Genomic DNA, 22,370 nt, shown 5'->3' with positions numbered 1-22,370 from the left:
GGTGAGTTTTCTTGCTCGATTCCCCAGGAATCATTTTAAGTATTTATTTTTGTCGGATGTCTTATTCATTATTTTTTTATTATTTCTTTTAGCGGTCCTTGTGTGGCGTGAGACATCCGGATCCATGCTTGATTAAGTCCATTAAGTACCTGGACGGGAGTGACTCTTTCTCCTCCACTTACGGCCTCGGGATGCTGCCTGCAATTTCAGGAAAGTCACTACTATAATTTTATTTCAGCTTGAAGCATGTTTGTGCATGATCTTTCGTTGTTGGACTTCCACATGTGACATCGAAATTCTAACATACCCAATGAAAGGACCTTTTTTATATTATCAACCTAAAAAATGCATTTTGTTATAATCTTTTGTATAAAATGATGTAATTAATTGTAATTGCCACTATTGTAACAAAATCATGTTTTAACCTTTTGTTTTTTGTCTTTGCGGGGCCCCCAAGTTTATTTATATATGTTGTGTATAAATGTTGGTAACTCAAAATACTCAATTATGATATCAAGTTAATGTGAAGAAAGTTCTGTTACGTATGTGCATAATATATTAAGAAAATAAATAAATATGTCACCACACCGAAGTATGTATTCTTTCATATAAACTTCAAATCAGTTCCTTTCATTATTTAATTGATCTTTTTTGTTGTTGTTTTTGTACATCGGTTGTAAGAGCCAAGTGATAAGCCAGTCGGCTCTCTCTACACGTGCCATTGAGCCTCGGACGCTTCTCTGTCGTGTTCTTTTACGAGGGTAACCCAGCCAAGTGAGGGAGATATGGCAGAAACGTAGTAGTTTTATTTATTGAACCTGTCACTTTAATTGTAATTTTAATATAGTTAACTTTTTTTTGCATCTGTCAAGGATCGAACCGAAGATCTGAAGAGATCGAATAAATTAGTACACTAATGAGTGTTTTTTGATGGTTTTTGGATTTTTTTGGGAGTTTCTAGATCAAATACTACGAATTTCCCAGATTGCTGTCTATATGTCATTATTGGCTTACTGGAGGCTGGTATACTAAGAATTTAAGACACTTTTTTTATAAATGATTTTTCCCCTTAAAATTACCTTTTTTTATACATCGACCAGGGAGCGAACTAAGAACAGGAATCGATCGAAACAATCATGGTTTTAACAAGTCTCTTTTTAATGAATTTAGGAATTTTTACCGAATTTGCAGCTGAAATATTATAAATTTTCAAGATGGCGACCAAGAAAAACGACCAGATAGCAGATGCCAGGATGGTTTGGTGACTGGCAATCTAGCGGATAAAAAATAAACTAATATGCCGGCAATGCACTCTAGCTGACGAAAACAATATGTCGGATCCAAGATGGCAGTCTCTAGCAGGCGAAAACCAGATGGCCTCCATGACATCATACTGCCAGACGCAATATATTCCTTGGCATTGGTGGTGGGTGGACAGTCTGCTGGTGGCTTCAATGGAGGAATGATCCATCGTCATTTTTAATCGAATGACTTCATCGAGTTCAAACCGAGAACTCCAGATTGTGCTTTTTTGATTAAAATTTTATTAATAAAATTTTAATATATGTTCATATTTTTTTAGTCGAAAAATATGGACTTTTAAGATGGCGGCCTTGACGAAAAGTGCAACGTTTTAGAATACAATATGGCGGAACCTTTTGAAATAAACTTTCATTAAGTATTTTTTTTAATAAATTTAAAAAAATTCTCGAATTTCTAGTTCAATAAATATGGATCGTCAATATGGTGGCTAAGACGGCAGAACAGATAGAGGAAGGTTCTAGATTCCAAAATGTCGGGTTTGATGTAAGCAAAAGTTTTTTAATAAAATTTTATTAAAATTTCAATTAAGAATTTTCAAATATTTTAATTAATAAATTATAAGTGTATTCTCGCCGGGATTAGAACTGAGGATTGAAATGAATTAATTAACTAAAACATTTAAAGTAAACAATTTTTTATATATATTTTTGGGAATCTTTAGGAATTTTTTAGTCAACAATTTAAAGAATTTCAAGTCTACAGTGAATGAAGGTCACGGTCCCGACGGCTTAGGGCGGTACGTCGATATGTAATTTAAGTCGCTTTTAGGGATTTTAGTTTTTTTTTGCAAAGCAAGTGTCTGAGACATTTCAAATATCGAATCATTGAATTTTTGGGTAATAAAACGGGAAATTTTTCCTCCAAACGGGGCCTTTGGTAGTAAAAATTTCTAGTAATTTTGAGACCTAACTGAGGATATTTGACACCAAAGTGGCGCTGTGACGGCAGGGCGGCAGGGCCTGGAACCGTGATGTTGTGGGGCACGCTCCAGTGTCGGCCCAGCGGGGTCAGGGTTCACGTCTCCGTCGAGGAGTGCGCGCGATGATGAACAACTGCCAGCGAGGTTTGTTATCACAGCCAACAGCGGCGTGCTGCTAATAGGCGCGCCTTCGTAAACAAGTGGCTACGCTCGTCTAAAATTACCGCTGGCAGCGGCCCGCCGGCCTGCACTGCCGCCGAGCGTGGCTGCGGACAACAACTGGGACCGTGGCGAGGTCCGGTCCGCCTCTGGCTCTTCAACAGTAACTCCCAATCACCCTGTCACCAACAACCCGAGGAACTGACCGTGTCGAACATCCACCTCCCCAGCAGAGCTCAGACACTCGCTCATTCACACACTGGCCGCCGGTACAAGACTGACCGGTGATGCCATCTGCCAATGAAACCGGTCATACAATGCCCGTGAGTATTGTCGCGAGAGGTATTCATTTAATGATGGCGTCATCACGTGATGATGATTATTGGAGCAGACGAAAAGAGAATCTACAACCTGTTGTAATCCACAATGACTTATCCAAGATGGCAGCTGGGTTCAAAGTCATCCAAGATAACGGTCGTAGTAAAAAGTAAAACATCAAGATGAACTGAGATGGTGGTGTGTGTGTGACATTCAAGATGCAGTGAGCGACATCACAATGGGTACATTTGTATAAAGGCGAAATAATAAGTGCAACATTCACTGGTGCTTCTAGCGCGGTGTCGCCTCTAAGTGCAAGGCTCTGAACTGGCGCGAAGTCTTCTCGTGTTGCATAGGACAGCTATGAGATCTGAGAGGTAACCATAAAATTAAATGAAGGCGAAATGAAGATACCGATGTAATGCAAGTCCCTTGAGTTCTTTCAAGAATCTCTACCGGTTGTTTCATGCCAAAAATTAATCCGGAAACATGCATTTTAGACATTTTTAATTTTCTAAAAATACAGTTTGATACGGAAACAGAACGACTAATCCGCCTTCGGGTATTGTTAAATGTTTTTCGTAACGGGCAATATTCGAATATCTTGAGCAGTTTTTACACCACATGGTTATTATTCTGAAGCTCTGCACATAGCATGTGTGCCAGACAGGCGGGAGCCCTGAATCCTGTCAGTAGTGTATAATTGTATGTCCGAGCACAGGGTTCAGAGTGTGGTATTGTGGTGTCGACCGCCATTTTGGATTGTGACGTCACAGCGACTATATTGAATGAACGTGACCCCAGTGGCCATTTTGGATCTCGAACATTCCGTCATTTTTAATTATGACGCCACCATTGCAATTTCTGTTACGGTTGCCATATTGAATTTCTTTATTTATTATCTGGTTTTAATGGAAAAATTTTAAAATTTAAAAATAAACTAATTAATAAAATTTTAAAATAAATATATATTGAGAACACACTTACGACATAGAGCTCGGAATCCTCGGTTCGAACCAGGAGAGGGCAAAAATATAAAAAATGGCGATCGATTCTTCCTCCACAGAAGCCGCCAGCAAACTGACCTCCCACAATGTATGGCAAGGTATATATCGTCAGCTAGTATGACGTCATGTCCGCCATCTTGAAAATCCGAAATTGCAATGCTAGAAAATCGGGAAAAATTTTAAAATCTATAAAAATTATTAAATTTCAATAAAAATTCTTTACAAAACACTGTTTCACATATCGTAACGGCAGCCATCTTGGATTCTATAAATGTTACATGTTTTGTTATGCCTGCCATTTTGGATGAGTATGAAATCAACATTACACTTTTCGTTATGGTTGCCATTTTGGATTCTAGATTGTTGCACTTTTCGTTACGGCCGACATATTGAAAATATTTATTTACTATCCGATTTTAATGAAAAAATTCAAAAATTATAATAAAATGTTATTAATCAAATTTTAATAAAATAATATTTAAAAAAATGCACTTAAACCTTGAAGCCTTGGTTCGAACACAGTAAGAGCAAAAATAAAAAAAATAAAAACATCCTGATCCTTCTTCTACAGCAGCCCCCGGCAGACTAACCTCCCACCACTAATGCCAAGGTATATCATCAGCTAGTATATGTAATGTCCGCCATATTGTTTTCGTCTACTAGAGTGTGCTACCATCATATTAGTTAAAATTCAACCTGCTAGAGTGCAGTAATCATTTATTATTACAGTGGCACCCACCATCTTGACATTTGGACACCATCTTGGAAATTCGTAATTATTTAGCTAGAAATTAGGCAAAAATTTCAAAATTCATTAAATAAATTTGCAATCAATATACTGATTGAGTAGATCGATTCCTGTCCTTGGTTCATTCCCTGGGCGATGCAAAAAAAATTTTAATGTTACGTAAAAAATAATAATTTCAATAAATCATGTACAAAATTCTAAAATAGGCTTAAAATCCTATACTATCAGCCTCCAGTAAGCCGTTATGACCACCATCTTGGACATTCGTAATTATTTAGCTAGAAATTCGGGAAAAATTCCAAAATTCACCAAAAAAATTCTGCAATTAATATACTGATTGAATCGATGGACTCCTGTCCTCGGTTTGATTCTCGACCAGTGACAAGTGTAACTAAATATTATATTAATTTTATATTCGGTTTCCCATTACCTTTTGCGGAGTTTATTAATCATTCACTCTACAAAAAACAACTCAAGACAATATAACTGTCCAGCGAATTAAATACGTTGTCACACTACCTAACATGTAAGTCTAGTTTTTCGATACTTAGACTAACCTCTTAACCGTTCATGTACAAAGCCATACATATAGACCAAGAGTCTTCGGACCACAAGACCAGGTCATGAGCAATATCAGACGTATAGGCTAGACATTTCCGAACCTCATGACCTTCGTCGTTAGCTAATTACAGTGAATACTAAGATGGTGTCGACACCATAACACAATTTGAACCCTGTCCTCTGACCAAACAGGTTTATACTTGTTAACTGCAGAAGGCACAGGGCACTCACCTCGGGCGCCGGGATCCAGCCCCTCCGCGCCGAGGGCCGACACGCTGGCCTCCTCCTCCTCAGACACGGAGTCCTCGGAGCTCTCGGAGATCCTGCTGAGCGCCGAGTTGACGTCGGACAGCGAGCCGGAGCGCGCCAGCGAGTAGGCGCGCGGCGGCGAGGCGGGGTCGCGGGTTCTCGTCCTGACCGCCGTCACGCTGCCGCTCGAGCCCGGCCCTATCCTGATCTGCAGCTGCGACTGGTAGCCCTGGCGCGGGTCGAAGGACGACGTGGAGTACGTGAGGCTCGAGCCCGCCGACTGGATGTCGATGGGCGGCTGCGGCTCGGACGACGGCGCGCGCAGGGTCAGGTTGACGGAGGTGTAGGACCGCGGGGCGCTGCCCTGGGGCCGGCCGTCCAGCGAGCTGTAGTGCGGCGAGGGCTGCAGCTCCATCGAGGTCCGCGCCCTCGGCCGGGGCTGCGCACTGCTCGTCACCTGCAGCGAGGAGCCCTCGGGACTCTGCTGCAGGCTGCAGTTCACATTCACGTGGAAGTCTTCTCCGAAGGGACCGTCGCACCGAGATGGCCGGGACTCCGGCTGGTCCAAGGCACTGCCTGGAATCGCACTGCAGTAGCGACCCAAGTGTTCGGGCATCGCGGGCACCGAGCCGGGCTCGTCCGACCCGAACAAGCGCTGGTTGCTCGCACCGTGCGGATGTCTGTGATACGCGCGGGAGGCGGCCAGCTCGTCCCACCGCACAGCCTCGTCGTCGACCTGCGCGAGCATGTCGCGGTCCAGGTACGTCCTCAGCTGGTCCAGGTAGGAGAACCTGTCGCAGCACAGGTGCGGGTTGCGCGCTCCAGGATCGTCCAGCCTCACCGGGAAGTCCTCGCCGAAGCCGAGGGCCAGCGGGCTGGACGGCTCGCTGGCGGCCGTGCACATCTTCAGCGAGGCCGGGTAGCTGTGCAGCAGGTAGGTCTGGTTCTCCCTGCTGAGGATCAGCTCGCACGAGGGCCGGTCATGGGCGTTCTGCAACCAGCACACCAGCACATGTCATCAGCTGCAGGGGCCCCTGGCCAATCTTAGCAACACTACCAGGTAACTACAAAAAACATTCCATGCACGAATCTGCTCACACTTTCCTTTAGATAAGTGCTTTGGGTCTATGTAGGATTTATTTATTTATTCACATTCACGAAACTGTAACTCAATATGTATTCGAATTCATAAACTTGTAACTTTAAGGGACTTTACCTCAACTTTTAAGTGGTTCTGATTAACTTATAATAAATACCCAATAAGTCTTGTTAGCAACCTTTCCTGTTTCTAGGAGTATGGTGACTTGTAACCAACTAGCTGTTGCCTATGATTATGTTTTGAACCATCATATGTTGATAACATTTGTGAACTTGTATGATGTCACTATTTCTTTGCTGCATTGAGGTTTTAGTGCCATGTAAAATAATTCACATTGTATGACCAAAAAATAAAAAAGACAATTAATCAGAATGAAAAATGAACTAATCTACTCCAGAAATACATATCTGATAACTGAGATTCGACAAACATGCAGAGATTGTACAATCATTAAAAAATATCGAAAATATTTTAAGAATGGCAAAGGCCTTGCAAATAATGACTAGTAAAGAGTATTTCATAATTTTACGCCCAAAAAATTGGTTAAAAGTTGTGACACTGCTGGTAAAAGAGGATAGTGTCATTAATAATATTTTATTGATTTCATTTTATGTATCAGTAGTATATATTGGGGGCTCCAGAAACTGGCTTCTGGCTGTGGTGTATGTGTCGGAGCCGCCATCTTGGATTGTGACATCACTGCGGCCATATTGGATGACCTTGACCCCAGCGGCCATTTTGGATCCGCCATTTTGGATCTGCCATCTTGGATGACGTCATTTTGTTTTCTAGAACTTTCTGCCATTTTGTTTTATGCCATTTTGAATTATGATGTCACCGTTGCAATTTCCGTTACGCCCACCATCTTTAACTTTTTTATTTATTATCCGATTTTAATAAAAATTTAATAAAAAAATTTAAAAAACATACATTTACGACTCGGTGCTCGGAGTCCTCGGTTCGAACCCGAGGTCAAAAAAAATTAAAAATGGCGACAGGTTCCTTCCTCAATGGTGGCTGCAGGCAGACTGACCCCCACCACTTTTTACCATGCTTATATATCATCAGGTAGTATGACGTCATGTCCGCCATCTTGAATATCTGTAATTTTTATGTTAGAAAATCGGGAAAAAATTTAAAAATCATTAAAAAAATTAAATAATCGAATTAAATAATAAAATTCTTTAAAACCACCGTTGCACTTTTCGTTACAGCAGCCATCTTGAAAATCCGTAATTCCAATGCTAGAAATTCGGGAAAAATTCCAAAATTCATAAAAAAAAATTCGCTCATTATGGAAATTACTGATTCCTGTCCTTGGTTCGATCCCTGGACGATTCAAAACAACTTTAATTTTAAAAAATACCACAAAAGTGACAGGTTTGAGAAAATAAAAAACACAGCAAGTACTTTTATAAATTTTTATTACATAAATTCTAGCCTACGACAAGTACAAAAAAACACAGACAAAGAACTAAAGTCTTGTGGATTTCTCGAATCAATCAGTCTTCTTATTGTACGGACTAAGCCCTTTACACGACTTTAAATGTCTATTCAGTCTATCAGGTCGACATAATGGTACACCACAATTTTCACACAAAACCGAATTATCGACTTCATTAAAAGTACAGTGATATATTTCATGTCGTTTTGCAATTTGAATAGTTGCTAATGATTTGTTACAAAATATACAGCTTGATTCTGATGAATGTACAGCCAGTCTATCACAATTCCTGAGGTGTCTTTTTAATCTGCCATAGTGTTTAAACTTGCTTAAACACCTGTTGCACTTATATTTAATGCGTTCAGAGTTATTACTACAATTGTGTATTACATAATCACGTGATTTCAAATTTTTGATCTTCTCACAGTACGTACAGTTGGGTGATGGAACACCGTTGGATGCTCCTTCCTTCATCAATGACACTGGAACTGTTGACAACCATTGTAACACTGCTGACATGTTAACTTCTGAAGCCTTTGAGGTCTGCTCTGTGGAAGATGTTGCATGCGTCGAAATCTCCTGCTGTGCTGAGAGAGCAGGTGTAGCTGTAGACGACGATGTCATCGTGCTCTGCACTGATGATGGTAGACCTTCATCCAGGTCAGTGTTGATACCGGTAATGATGCCATCGAGTTCTCAAGAATAGCTAGATACTGGTCTATTATTCAAGTCTGACTACCCGATCCGTTAATCACTGCAGCCAGAGACGGACTGAAGTTCATATCACCAGGGTCTCACTTATATATTCTCATTAACTGGTTCAACACATGAGTCAAAACAATAACCATGTTCATTATACTTGCACTTAACTTTCTCGGAGCATTTTATATAATGACGATGTAAGCTGTCGAGACGTGAAATTAGTTTACCGCACTTATTGCACTGAAATTGTATTCTTTTCAGTAAATTATTCGGACAACTGCTTATTTCATGTCTGCGCGCGCTTGAAGTGATAGTAAATGATGCGTCACAGTATTTGCACTGATGCGAAGTACGCTCTTCATTAAATGAAGTCTCCTCTGCAGTCGGTATCGGGATCTCCGCGGTTGTCGACACCGCAGCCATTGAGCTCTCCGCTGTCGTGGTCTCCTCTGCATCCAGTATCGGAATCTCCGACTCCATCATCGTTGCTGTCATCGAGGTCCCTGCTGCTGACGGTAAACAGTCTATCCCGGTCGACATTGGAGCAGTAACTAAATCTCGTGAAACTTACTGAAGAGAGCAGGTCCGTAAAGCACTGCGGCCAGATGTAGACTGAGGGTCCACTCGTCTGAACCTCGCTTATATACCCGCGGTCTACTGAAATACTACATGAGTCAAAATATTGTCTGTTTTTAAAATTATTTTTTATTAGGTACCTAAAAATTGTAGAAATAAAAAACAAACACAAGTTTAGGTTTTACACATTTATTTAAAAAAATTACACAAATGCATAATAGGTTAAGGAATTAAGCATTTTCACAAGCAAAGTCTTTAATGCCGCACGAACTGCCTCGTCGACTCCGGTTCCAACTGGATCACAGGTCACGGGATCAGGAACACAGGTTTCCAGCTGGTCGTCTTCTGCGATGTCGTCATCTCGAGCGAGACAAGGTCGATGGCGTCTGTGACCACGTCTGCGCCTTGGCTTTACTGCAGTGCTAGTTGGGACAGATTCACTTCCTGAACTTCGACGAGACGAACGTCGTTTGGACGTCTGCGTAGAAGCATCACAGGTAGCAACAGGTTGCAACACGCTCATGTTTGGTGTTGCACGTGCAGACGAGGCGACTACCTCAGCGATTCTAGCAGGAAGGATCGTGAGCGGTCTCATGTGATAGACGACACAGTTTCCAGGTTCGCAACAATCTAATAGCTGCTTAGTCGGTTCGTAGGACACAGGAAAGTGCGCAAACCGTCAATGCTGAGCGCCTCCATCACAGGTTTCTGTATATGTACGTAGATACGCGGCATCCCAGTAGCTGTACTCGACACTTCTGAAGCTAGGTCGCAAGCTCACGTACACGTTAGCAGGATGAAATGTAAACATCTTCTTACAGGTCGAACGACAACTGATGGCACGAACAGATGTACGAAATTTATATATGCGGGCTCCTACTAACACTGTGTGTGCCATTTCCGCATTAGCTGCAAGTTTGTACAGGCACAGACCCGTTCAAACTTGTCACGTGGCTGCACGTCATATAATGCACTAAGCTTGCGCAGGGAAGGACAGCCATATTCATCCTGCAAATCTACAATTTCAGCTGCTCTGTCGTCACACAGTCTCGTAGCCATTTCCTCTGTTCAGGTCTGGCAACGTATATTATTTTGTTTTGAAATAATAAATCTTGAAGTGTGTTTTTCATTTGGTGGTATGGGATTTTACCTTCGTCCCACTCTAGTCCGTGATAATATGTACATAGCTATTCGTTCGAGCGTTTACTTTTTTCGTCTAGTAGTTTCCAAGAATACGGAGGTCGGAAGCTGCGAGTTCGAGTCTTGTCTCCGGAGGTGACGCTAATTTCTTTGAGAACAAAGCCGTTTTGGCTCTGAAAACCTTGCAGGTTGCAGTACATCTTGTCGCTAGCAATGCTCGGTTGTAACTGAATTATTATCGCAAACGAAACAGTATTTAAGTCAGAATTTTCACAAGTTTGTCTCGACAATTGTATGATGCAAGCCGATTGTGAAGTATCAGACAAAAAGCATAGGTGTTTGGTGGAATATTTCCGCTAGTCGTTATCTCGATCCTAAAGTCGATGATGTTTGAATTTAATCGATCATACTGTTTGGAAACGTCAAACACCATTAACAGAGCCTTGTTCTTGAAACGGTCGGGACTCAGTATCGGTGACTCTCTCCGCCCATAGTAAGCTTGCTGAAACTTGGCATACATTTGATATGCGAGAAAAAAATCTTCCACTTTCAAAGTCCATGTTCATATCAACGTACAGATAACTTTCGCTGTTTAAAAATATTTTTACATTACGTAATTGACAGTTATCGAATAAGGAGCGACTTACTCCTGCATTGAGCTGTCTTTCGGTCTGAAGCCCGACGATGATGTATCTTGGTTTTTCCGTAGCGAAGCTGGACTTTACTATCCAATTGATACGCTGACTATGAGGCAAGCCAGGATAAGTTTCCAGGCTCCAGGATCGGAATGGCACATAGAAGTTCTTGCCATTTTCTATGTTCTTCAACATCTTGACTCATTCAACGGTGCTCACTTGGATGTGAAGCAGCATCCACACGATAGACTGTAGTGTTAGCGAGACATTTTTAGGGTTTACTGCAGCTGCGACAATTGCATTAATGTGCGTGTTGGCTAAAAGCAGTACGAGCTCTTGTTTTGAATTAATGATTATATGCTTGTAGTCTTCAGCGAATCCAAGAAGCATGGACAGAGGAACACAAACCTCGAACTTTCCTTCGGCATAAACCGGAAGCTTATATTCATCCTCGAGAGCCCAACCGGCCATCTTTACAGCAGTCAGTTCATTTGGCGTGAGAGAAAGGTAATTTTTCATAGCAGATGTTATGCCTACATCTCTCGTCTGGTCTACCTCGACGCCATTGAGTACATATGTAATGCGCTGATTAGGTGAAGAATACCATTGCAGGATATTGATGTTGTTGTTGGATGCGTACCATCTGCTTTTGTAAGCGTGCCTCTTATACATAGAAATGACTGCGAAGGTAAAGTACAAATATCTTGGTGCTGTACAGCAATGCGTACTTCTGATGGTAGTGCGTACGGTCCGAGCAGGAAAGGCTGGTACTCGTGCAATTCCATTTTCGTAATGCTGTCATCAAAAATGACCGGATCTTCCACGTTGAGGATTTCGTCTTCCATATTTATTCGGCACTTGTCCAATACTAAGAAGATACTTTATGCTGTCAGGTGTTAATGCACCGATGTCTGGTAGAGAACTGATCTTATTCAAGCTAATGTGATTTCTTTTATAACTGTTCGGTTTTACGAACTTTATGCCCATCGCTTCAAGTGCAGACGTAATGTAATTTCTTCGTATTGAAAATTCACCAATCGTCCTCGCTGGTCAACCGACTAGTTTATATCCTGGCGGGACCATCGGCGAAAACTCGTGCAGCATGTTGCTTAGTCTTCCGTTGAGATACGTTCCACTTGCCAAATTACAGTTTATTCTTATGACATTCACAGGCAAAATGTTTACTGCGTGTGTAGATTCGTACGTTCTTCCTGCATCATACACCTTTGATTCGAATCCTAGCATCGAACCTATGGTCCCAGGTTTTGTAAAGTCGACAATTTCACTGCATGTTAGAATGCTTTTTTGAGTGTTTGGATTTCCACGCAGTTGAAAGTCTACATCCTGTGGTAACATATCCCTGATGTAATTTTCAATATCGTCAATTTCGTAAGATCCAACAGGTAACTGTATTTCATTAGCGGTCCCATCGCTTTTCAGGAAGCAGATTTTTAATTTTCTTCGTCAATATTCGGTATGGCATTATACGTTTGAAAATCTACAAGTCCGATACACCATTCTCCGTCTAAATCCAGAGGCGGAAAATGAACCGCCCGAAGCTCAGATGCGTGACCTGTCAAGGTAAGTGTTATCGACATGACTAATAATATATCATTATTGCACAACCTTTAAATAGCAATTGTTTTTGTCAGCTAAATTTTTTTAGTTAAAAAGCGAAGACACAAGTGTCCTCAGTTTGTTTGATTAGGTTTCTGTTCAGTTTCGTAATTGTAGAACAATGTAGTGGTCCGGCTCAGGTACTGCCTAAGTTCAGGCGGAGGTCTCATTACCGAAACTGTCGTAGTACTCGGCCATTTTTCCAGACTTTATGTACGCCACCCAGTGCGTTCCACGACCTGCCGACGTGTCTAAATTAATTATGGCACGTTCGTTGGTTTTTGGTTTGCTGGGTAAAGTGTCTCGCATAAACACGCCAAGGAAATTTGGTATTTTCAGTTTGCGTGCGTACTTGATTAAATCTACGTTGGTGAGTGGACGTTTCGGCAGAGAACTTAGGATTTTCGTTTCTTTCTCATGCCTAGACCCAATTTGTGAGGTTGCAAGTACAGTCTTGCTCCGTTTTTTTTTTTTACCCATGGCAATGGCTTCCATGCTGGCATTGTGTCGCTGTGCTTCTTTAAGTGCTTGCGTTCATTCTTCGAAGTGTTGACTGCCTGCACTATACCGCTCGTTGCACCGATGAGGCCGCGGAGAGCACCCAATGCAGGCAAAAGCAAAGGAAGAAAACCTCCTATAATCTTCTTGTCGAGAGTCTGTAATTTTTGCTTGGCTTTTCGCACGCCTGCGCCAGTCTTGCGTTTGGTCTTGCGTGAGTTAGTCTTTGACTTTATGGAGCTGGTTCTACGAGCACCCAGCCCTAATTTGGTCTTTGCCTTCATGATTTTAGATACGCCCCAGGCCGCGATTTTCTCTCCTAGTCCCGCGTTCGACGATTTACTTATATCTTCGGCTTCCTGTGCCAATATCTCGTCGGCCCGGTGCCTGGATTCCAGATCCTTGCTTAATGAATATGCGATATCGTGCTGCTTGCACTTTTCGTCGAGAGAATTAATGCCCACGTCACCGCGAGCTAACTTTTTCGCTAGTTTAGTGCCGGGGCCGCAGAATCTGTAGCCGGGAATGTGTAGCTCGAATGGCAGATTGTTTATCAGCGAGTTCTCGAGTCCTGCACCGATATGTTTTTTGTTCTTACCTCTTCGAGTCATTGCACACAACTGACCAGAAAGTATAAATATGATTGCTCTTATACAATTTCTTTAGTACAATACAAGTCGTCAAGCAAGAAGTGTGTTTGCCCGTGCGCATTACGCAAGACGATGTATTTAGTGCACGTAAACCACGACATGGCTTACTGTTGCCTTCTGCCGTACGTTGCATAATGGCGGGTCCGTCCAAATGCGGCAAAACGTGCGTTCTGCTGAGATTACTGGAGGAACCAAACGGACTTAGGTTCGAAAATGTTTACCTCTATTCCAAATCGTTGCAACAGCCAAAGTACCAGCGCCTAGCTACTGTTCTACACTCGGTGGAAGGCCTGGAGTATTTTCCATTCAATGATAATGCGGATGTGGTACCTCCAAGCGAAACAAAAGCCAATTCCGTGTTTGTTTTCGACGATGTAATGTGCGAGAAACAAGGCATAATACAAGGGTACTTTTCCATGGGCAGACACTCCAAGGTAGACTGCATTTACCTGTGTCAGATGTACAGTCGTATTCCAAAACATCTCCTACCAGACAAAGCGAATGTCATAGTACTTTTTTGCATGGACAAACTTAATTTACGTCACGCTTATGACGATCACGTAAACACCGACATGACATTCCAGGAATTCAAAGACATGTGCTCCTTGTGTTGGAAAGAAGAACACGGATTCCTAGTTATAGTCAAAGACTGGCCTCTATATAAGGGCAGGTACAGACGAGGTTTCGATCAGTTTATCGTCAAACATGAGTCATAGCATTTCCATATTCGGTCGTAGCAGTCGAGACTTACGTACTGCTCTCAAGTATCATGACGGTGAAATCCGCAAATACATTTCGCTACTGGCTCAAAAAGTAGAAAGTGTGAAAAACGAATTACTAGAGTATCTCGTTGCCATCGACCAGCGTGTGGAAGCCTCGGATTCTCGCATTCGCGACATGATCGAAGTATCGAATGCACAAAGACGTGACGATTTGAGAACTTTTCAAAGTAGTCTGAAAGCATCACTATCTCACTAGTCAACAAATTCAGATTTAACCAAACACAAGAAAGAAGTTTCTGCGAACAAATAAAAAAGTATAAAAGAAGGTCTTGCAATATGTTTTCAGCCAGTACAATGTCGGACCTGGCCAGTGACCTTCATCGAGCTATACAGTCTGTTCGTGAAAAATATTTACTTGCTAGACGAACCAGACTTGCACGTGAGATGGAAAATGAGGAGATATTTAACCAATCACTAGTCGCCTCGACGAACTTAAAAACAAGGAAGAACCAGTCATCATTGTGAAGACAGAAGTTGAAGATGAAATGCCAACTGTAAAGAATGAAAGTATGAACCAGATCGAGAAGAAGAGGACTTAACGAATACAGAGTCCATGCACAAGAAAAAAATACCGAAAATGGAACACCAAGTTAATTCAATGGTCCGGCCATACCTGATATATTTTACGAGTCGGCATAATGACACGACCTATGGAGTGTACAGAAAACATAATAAGGGGTTCCTCGGTGCTAAAGAAATTGACTTTCTACCAGGAAATATCGTTCGCGTAGAAGAGTTAAAAACGCGCGGGATTCCGAGTCTGTACGAATTGCTGTTTCGCAGGGAGCCTAAAGGATATTCTCATAAAGTCTTAGAAGAGTACAAAAAACTGCTAGAGCTAACCAATGCACATTTTCGCGATAACGATCCAGATATTGGAGTATATAAAGATGAAGATCATGAAAAAATCGACATTCTCGCTAATCTCTTCAGTGAACTAACAATACATGGCGAAGGTTTAAAAAAGATAGAAAGTGGTCAGATATTTGACTATGTATATTGGGACGACCCCAATGAATTAGTTGATCGCCTTAGAATTCTACATGCTTCGCTTAGTGTAGGAAACTATTCGCACATCAACGAAATAGTCTCCATACTTGAAGAACTGAGGGAAGCCGGCTACATACAATGAGTCGAACCGGAATCGCTCGCGAACTTCATGCTGCTGCTAGACGGAAATACCTTCGTCACAGAGTCATAGTTCGCGGAATTGATGATTTATTCCAGGCGGACCTTGTTGAGATGATACCATATTCCCGATTGAATAAAGGTTTCAAGTACATGTTGACAGTCATCGATGTTTATAGCAAGTTCGCTTGGGCTATACCTGTCAAATCAAAGACTGCAACTGAAGTAGCCAAGGCCATGAACAATATTTTGCGTGATGGACGTGTACCGTCGCACCTGCAAACGGACCTCGGGAAAGAATTCTACAATGCAACCTTCAAGGCTTTGATGAAGAAGAATGGCATCAAACACTAATCTACATTTAGTAACATCAAAGCCTCCGTTGTCGAAAGGTTTAACAGAACTTTACGTTCCAAGATGTGGCGGCAGTTCACGGCTAACGGAAATTACAAGTGGTTTGACATCTTGCCGAAACTAATAAGCGAGTATAATTCCACTGTGCATTCTACCACGAAAATGAAGCCAAAGGACGTAACAGACAATCGCCTGCTTCGAACAGTGTTTTCCAACACGAAGAAGAAAGATACACAAAAGCGTAAAGCTAACATCGGTGACATTGTGCGAATCTCCAATCAGAAAGGTATCTTCGAGAAAGGTTTCACTGCGAACTGGAGACCCGAACTTTTCCGTGTGACACATGTTCGTGAATCAGAGCCTAGGACCTACTACCTCGAAGATTTGGACCACAAACCTATCCATGGCGGCTTCTATGCAGAAGAGATTCAGCCTACGTTGTATCCCGATACATACTTGGCGGAGAAGATTATAAAACGAAGAAATGGACTGTCCTACGTCAAGTGGTGGGGCTTTCCACCTCGCTTTAATTCGTGGGTGGCAGATGCAGACATCGAGAAATCCACAAGACTTTAGTTCTTTGTCTGTGTTTTTTTTGTACTTGTCGTAGGCTAGAATTTATGTAATAAAAATGTATAAAAGTACTTGCTGTGTTTTTTATTTTCTCAAACCTGTCACTTTTGTGGTATTTTTTAAAATTAAAGTTGTTTTGAATCGTCCAGGGATCGAACCAAGGACAGGAATCAATAATTTCCATAATTAGCGAATTTTTCTTTATGAATTTTGGAATTTTTCCCGAATTTCTAGCATTGGAATTACGGATTTTCAAGATGGCTGCCGTAACGAAAAGTGCAATGGTGGTTTTAAAGATTTTTATTATTTAATTCGATTATTTAATTTTTTTAATGATTTTTAAATTTTTTCCCGATTTTCTAACATAAAAATTACGGATTTTCAAGATGGCGGACATGACGTCATACTACCTGATGATATATAAGCATGGTAAAAAGTGGTGGGGGTCAGTCTGCCTGCAGCCACCATTGAGGAAGGAACCTGTCGCCATTTTTAATTTTTTTTTACTTCGTCGGGTTCGAACCGAGGACTCCGAGCTCCGTGTCGTAAATGTATGTTTTTTATAATTTTTTATTAAATTTTTATTAATTGAATTTTTTTATAAATTTTATTTTTTTTCATTAAAATCGGATAATAAATAAAAAATTTAAAAATGGCAGGCGTAACGGAAATTTCAACGGTGACGTCATAATTCAAAATGGCATAAAACAAAATGGCGGAAAGTTCGAGAAAACAAAATGACGTCATCCAAGATGGCGGATCCAAAATGGCCACCGGGGTCAAGGTCAAAGGTCAAGGTAATCCAATATGGCCGCCGTGACGTCACAATCCAAGATGGCGGCTACGACACATACACCACAGCCAGAAGCCAGTTTCCGGAGCCCCCAATATATACTACTTGTATCATTGTTTATTTAACCTTGTACAAATGTTTGAATACAGATAAAAATATTTGATATATTACACATCTAGGTTACATAAAAAAAACATCAATTGTAACGTTTACAGAAAGTTTTATGCCACCTATAAATTTCAATAATTTTATAACATTAGAAACCAAACTTTTATTATTTGCCTGTATCTAGTAATATATCGTTACTCTCACACGATGACTGTGGGGAACGAGTGGATCTTTTGGTTCCAGAAAGTAAAACAATGATTTCGTCCAGAAGTTAGTTTCTCAGTTTTTATTTTACTTTTGGTTATTTGTAATTATATAATACTAACTGCAGTACCCGGCGTTGCCCGGACTGAACACAGGGTGAGGGGAAACTTTTTCGAAATCAGATGTAGTAAGTAATTGTCTTCTTAATTTGAATGTCAAGCGTGCAAAATAATTTATATCACTTTCAGATCCCGACAGGTGGTCTGTATGTAATCTAGACTAAATAAAGCACTATAGAAAAAAGCTGAAAAATAAGAGGTTACTAATATCGAAAAGATTCCATTATCTAGCTAATGCTCGCCATGCATTGCAATGCCTCATTCAGTTTTGTTTTGTAAAATGTTTGAAGCAGTTACACATATACAAATCATCTATCCATCTATATATATATATATATATATATATATATATATATATATATATCGAAAGAGAACAGATATTCAAAATTTCTGAAATTTTCGAAATTTTGGGGCTTTGTCCCTAGAGGAGGGGGTATGTTGAGGACCCCGAATGGCTAGGAAACACTCCAAATTGGAAAAAAAAAAAAAAAAAAAAAAAGTATATATTTAAAAAAATTAAATTTTTCGAAATTTTGGGTTTTTGCATTTTCCTCCCCCCCCCCCTCCCCCCCTTCACACAATTTTGATGGAGAATATGTCTTTGGGTAAATTTTCCACCATGCCCCGGACACTTTAGTTCATAATGACTTAATGTTAATACGATTTACTCCAATTTTTCGGAAAAAAAATTTTTGGGGGGGGGGGGGGGGTGTAGGTTCAGGACCTCGAATGTTTCGGAACACTCCATCTCGAAAGAATAGATATTTGAAATTCCTGATATTTTCGTAATTTTGGGGCTTTGACCCCAGATGGGGGGCGGGGGGTTCGAGGACCCTGAATTGCTCGAAATCACTTAAAATCGAAAGAGAAAGATTTTTAAAAATTTTTAAACTTTCGAAATTTTGGGGCTTTGACCTCTGAAGGGAGGGGGGGGGGGGGGTGATGTTGAGGACCCCGAATGGCTCGGAAACACTCCAAATCGAATAAGATATATAGGAATATAAGAATGTAGGCAACTGTACTCCTATCTACCATAATAACAATATTGATAAATAGAAAAACTTATTACCTACCTATGAATAATTTTCTAAATAAATTATTAAATTACTCTATGTTAAACTTCAAACTATAACGGATGTTTGTGAAACTATTTTTTATTTAAGTAATAATGTTTAAAACATTTGTAGGATTTGTTTATATGTAAAACTGTGGTGGCTATATTCCGCTTATCCAAAGGAGAATATAAATTAATAGAGATTTCACTCCCTGTACACACCACAAATATATCAATTAAGTAAAAAAAATTGGTTGTCTGTAAATTCGGTTTACGGACGATAGTTTAACGTGACAACGTCATAACAAAACATTGAAGAAATGATTGATCCATAAGAAAAGGAAATATCATATTCGGTCTGAGACTGAGCCGTAATAGGTTTTTGCAACCAAACCATTTAGGCATTAAAAATATTATATTCTTTGAGGAAGATTTTTTTTTTTAATTTTTCTATCTTTTGTATGATAAAATCTACCTCTGCATACTTTTATGAATAAAATTGAATCATTTTTATTGAATTATCACTATTTTGTATGGATACAAAGGAGTGAAATGAAATGTACAATTTAATTAATAAATTTACTTTTATTTGCATTCATTATTCAATTATATTTATTACTTTTGAAATGTTGCGTGCGCCGTATTTATTTTTACAAGTACAAAAAAAATGTTGCACCTGCCGGGATTCGAACCGACAACCTTACGATTTGAAAATAGCGCCGCTGACCGCTCAGCCACGAGGCCTTATTTGATAATTTATAGTTTCAGATGTTATATATACATTTATAACAATTTTGTTCACGGTAGGGGAATAATATTATTTCGTTTATATAACTCGATTTTATAACAAATACGCATCCCAAATACACCAAACTTATTTATAATGTGTTACAATATTTTTTAAAACATTGTGCAAAAGATCCCGGTTGTAATTTGAATTATTATGTGTAACTGTAAAACACCATTGTTGGTTCAAAGCGTATTCGAATATTCAAAATTACTATTAAATAACCGTACCGATTGTGCTGAAAATCGGTGGACGATCGTTAAATTACATAATATTAATAATTCAAACGACGAAAATATGATTGAAAAGTCAAATCAATTGTCATTCTAATCGAGTGGAAGAGAGTAATCGAGTGGAAGAGAGATGCCACGCATGCGTACAATGAGCATGAAGAGATATGCCACGCATGCGTATAATGAGCGAAAGGACACATACGTAGTGGGACATCCGTATTGGGACACTTTTTCGTGCGTGCAGCCGGCGTTCATCGATTTATTAGACGTTGTCACGTCAAAAAACATAGTCAAAAATGAAACAAAAAGTATAAATAACGACCAATTTGACAAAAAAAATCTATACTACTCGAATGACAATGTTAACATCCACCTGAAATTTAATGGAAGTAGGTAGGTAAGTATATACCTGTATATATAAGAAATTAAATGCAATTAAAACATACATAAATAAAATCATCTCACACTAAACGAAACATAATGTTTAATATAAAATAAAAGAAGGCAATTACACGTAACTACTCTAATTAATAAAAAAAAATCAACCTACCTGAAATAGTAAAATTCAAATTTTTCAACAATATATTACATAAATGACAAAAATATTTCTGGTATTTGGTCTCGGCAGCCCTAAGAGACGTTTGACGCTCAGCAGATAAATTATAAACACTAAAGGAAACTCCTTGCAAATAAGTAGGTACTGTAAAAAAATAACAATATTGACAAATAGAAAAATTTAGTAGGCCCTACCCAAGGTTGGGCCCTACCAACCTATGAATAAGGTAGGATGCCCGAAGTTCGTCCCCCTGACCTAATATCGTCCCCCATGGTTTCCGGACTAGTAAGAGCCGCATTTTAGCGGCAGTCGATGGAACTCGGAGAGAACAGCGCAGTAGACATCTAGTAAGGCGCGCAAGCGGGTCGCCTTCTGCGCTGTGTAGTAATTTAAGTTTGTATTTTATAGCAAAGAGAAAAACCTGTTAATTGTACTTTGTTCAAGGACATTTTCTATTGAAAGGTAAGTTATTTTTTCGCTTCAACATAGCAATGTATTACTTATAACCTCTATTTTCATATTCATGTGCCATTTCGTTCTGTTCGTGTTTGTGTTGGGAGAGACAGACGGCCATTTTGAAAGACTCGACCTGTCCAATTTCCGTCCCCATGTACAGTGCCTAATTTCGTCCTGGGGACGAAATTTAGACCAGTGTTTCAAAGGCTGTTAAAAAATTAATCCAGTGCCATATATCACACATACCTATGTTCCAGCATAAGTTTTATAAATAATTATGAATTACACATTATTTAATGCGCTTTTGAAGAAATATTAATTTCAAACCTTTTTTTTTAAATGGTATTTAACAGCACATAGCTGCCTTTGTTATATATAACAAAATGAATTTCACTACAAGCTATAAGGTTGTTACATACATAATTATAATTTTGCCTTCTGTAATGACAGCAGCATTGTATTATTAAGGGGAAATTATCTCTTATATTAACGGTTGTTAATTTGCTCTTCACTGTATGTCCTTACACAGCTTGAATTGCGATTTGTGGCTTATTTCATACATTTCAGATGGGAAAACGGAAAACATGGAATAAAGACTGTATGATCGCTGCAGTGAAAGCTGTAAAAGAGAAGACTATGGGCTATAAAACGGCATCTAAATTTTTTAATGTTCCAAGAGCGACGCTGAAAGATTATGTCAAATCAGAGCTGGCTGCTGATATGAGGAATGTGTGCAAAAGAAAGTTGGAAGACACCCAGTGCTACCAGAGGCAATAGAAAAATTGTTAGTCCAATACTGCTTGAAGATTAAAACTACTATGGATTGACGGTCAGTGATCTAAGGAGAAAGGCTTATCAGTTAGCACTAAAGAATAATCTACCACATCTCTTTTCAAATGAGACAAAGTGCGCAGGGTTGAAATGAAAGAGACTTTTCTTTAAAAGGAACCCATGCCATACAATAAGGCGACCTCAGAATTTATCAATCGCAAGAATCCAAGGTTTCAAAAAAGAAAACGTATACACTTTCTTCTGCGTTTGAAAAAAGAGCTGGAAAAAATAGATTTTGATGAAACAAGAATTTTTAATGTAGACGAGACAGGTATTTCCATCGTCCAGCACAAGTCAAGTAGAATTGTAACAGCAAAAGGAAAGAAGCAAGTGCATAAGCTTTCTTCAGCCGAACGAGAAGCGACAATAATTGCTGTGACATTCATGTCTGCTACAGGGCAGTATGTTCTACCACTGCTTATATCCCCCCACCCCCCCCCCCCCCAAAAAAAAAAACTGGCAAATTGAACTACTTGATGGAGCTCCTGCAGGGACGATTGGTGGGTGTAGTGAGTCGGGCTGGATCACTGCAGCCCTATTTTCAAAATGGTTTGACCATTTCATTTCATTTGTTAGGCCATCGAAGGAGAAACCAGTGGTACTTGTTCTCGACGGGCATTTTACCCACACACGGAACAGAGACGTCAATGATGAAGCTCGTGAAAATTATGTCTCAATCATGTGTCTCCCTCCTCACTCGACAGATAAGCTGCAGCCACTCGAAGTTGCATTCATGTTTCCCTTAAA

General features: G+C 40.1%; 1 protein-coding gene across 9 annotated transcripts in view; it reads right to left on the bottom strand.

Annotated features, from left to right (window-relative positions):
* LOC134542678 (TGF-beta-activated kinase 1 and MAP3K7-binding protein 2) overlaps window positions 1-22,370 on the bottom strand; it is a 213,601-nt gene that overhangs the window by 126,657 nt on the left and 64,574 nt on the right. For all 9 annotated transcript variants that reach the window (XR_010076845.1, XR_010076844.1, XM_063387121.1 and 6 more), the window contains one exon: window positions 5,267-6,275. Coding sequence is in view for 7 of the 9 variants with exons in the window: in XM_063387121.1 (XP_063243191.1) it covers window positions 5,267-6,275 (1,009 nt within the window). In the remaining 2 variants the exon portion in view is untranslated. The remainder of the gene's footprint in view (window positions 1-5,266; window positions 6,276-22,370) is intronic.

This window comes from Bacillus rossius (assembly GCF_032445375.1).
Source record: "Bacillus rossius redtenbacheri isolate Brsri chromosome 9 unlocalized genomic scaffold, Brsri_v3 Brsri_v3_scf9_1, whole genome shotgun sequence".
NCBI lineage: Eukaryota > Metazoa > Arthropoda > Insecta > Phasmatodea > Bacillidae > Bacillus > Bacillus rossius.
The sequence above is the reverse complement of the archived record's forward strand: the minus strand, read 5'-3'. Positions and strand labels throughout refer to the sequence as shown.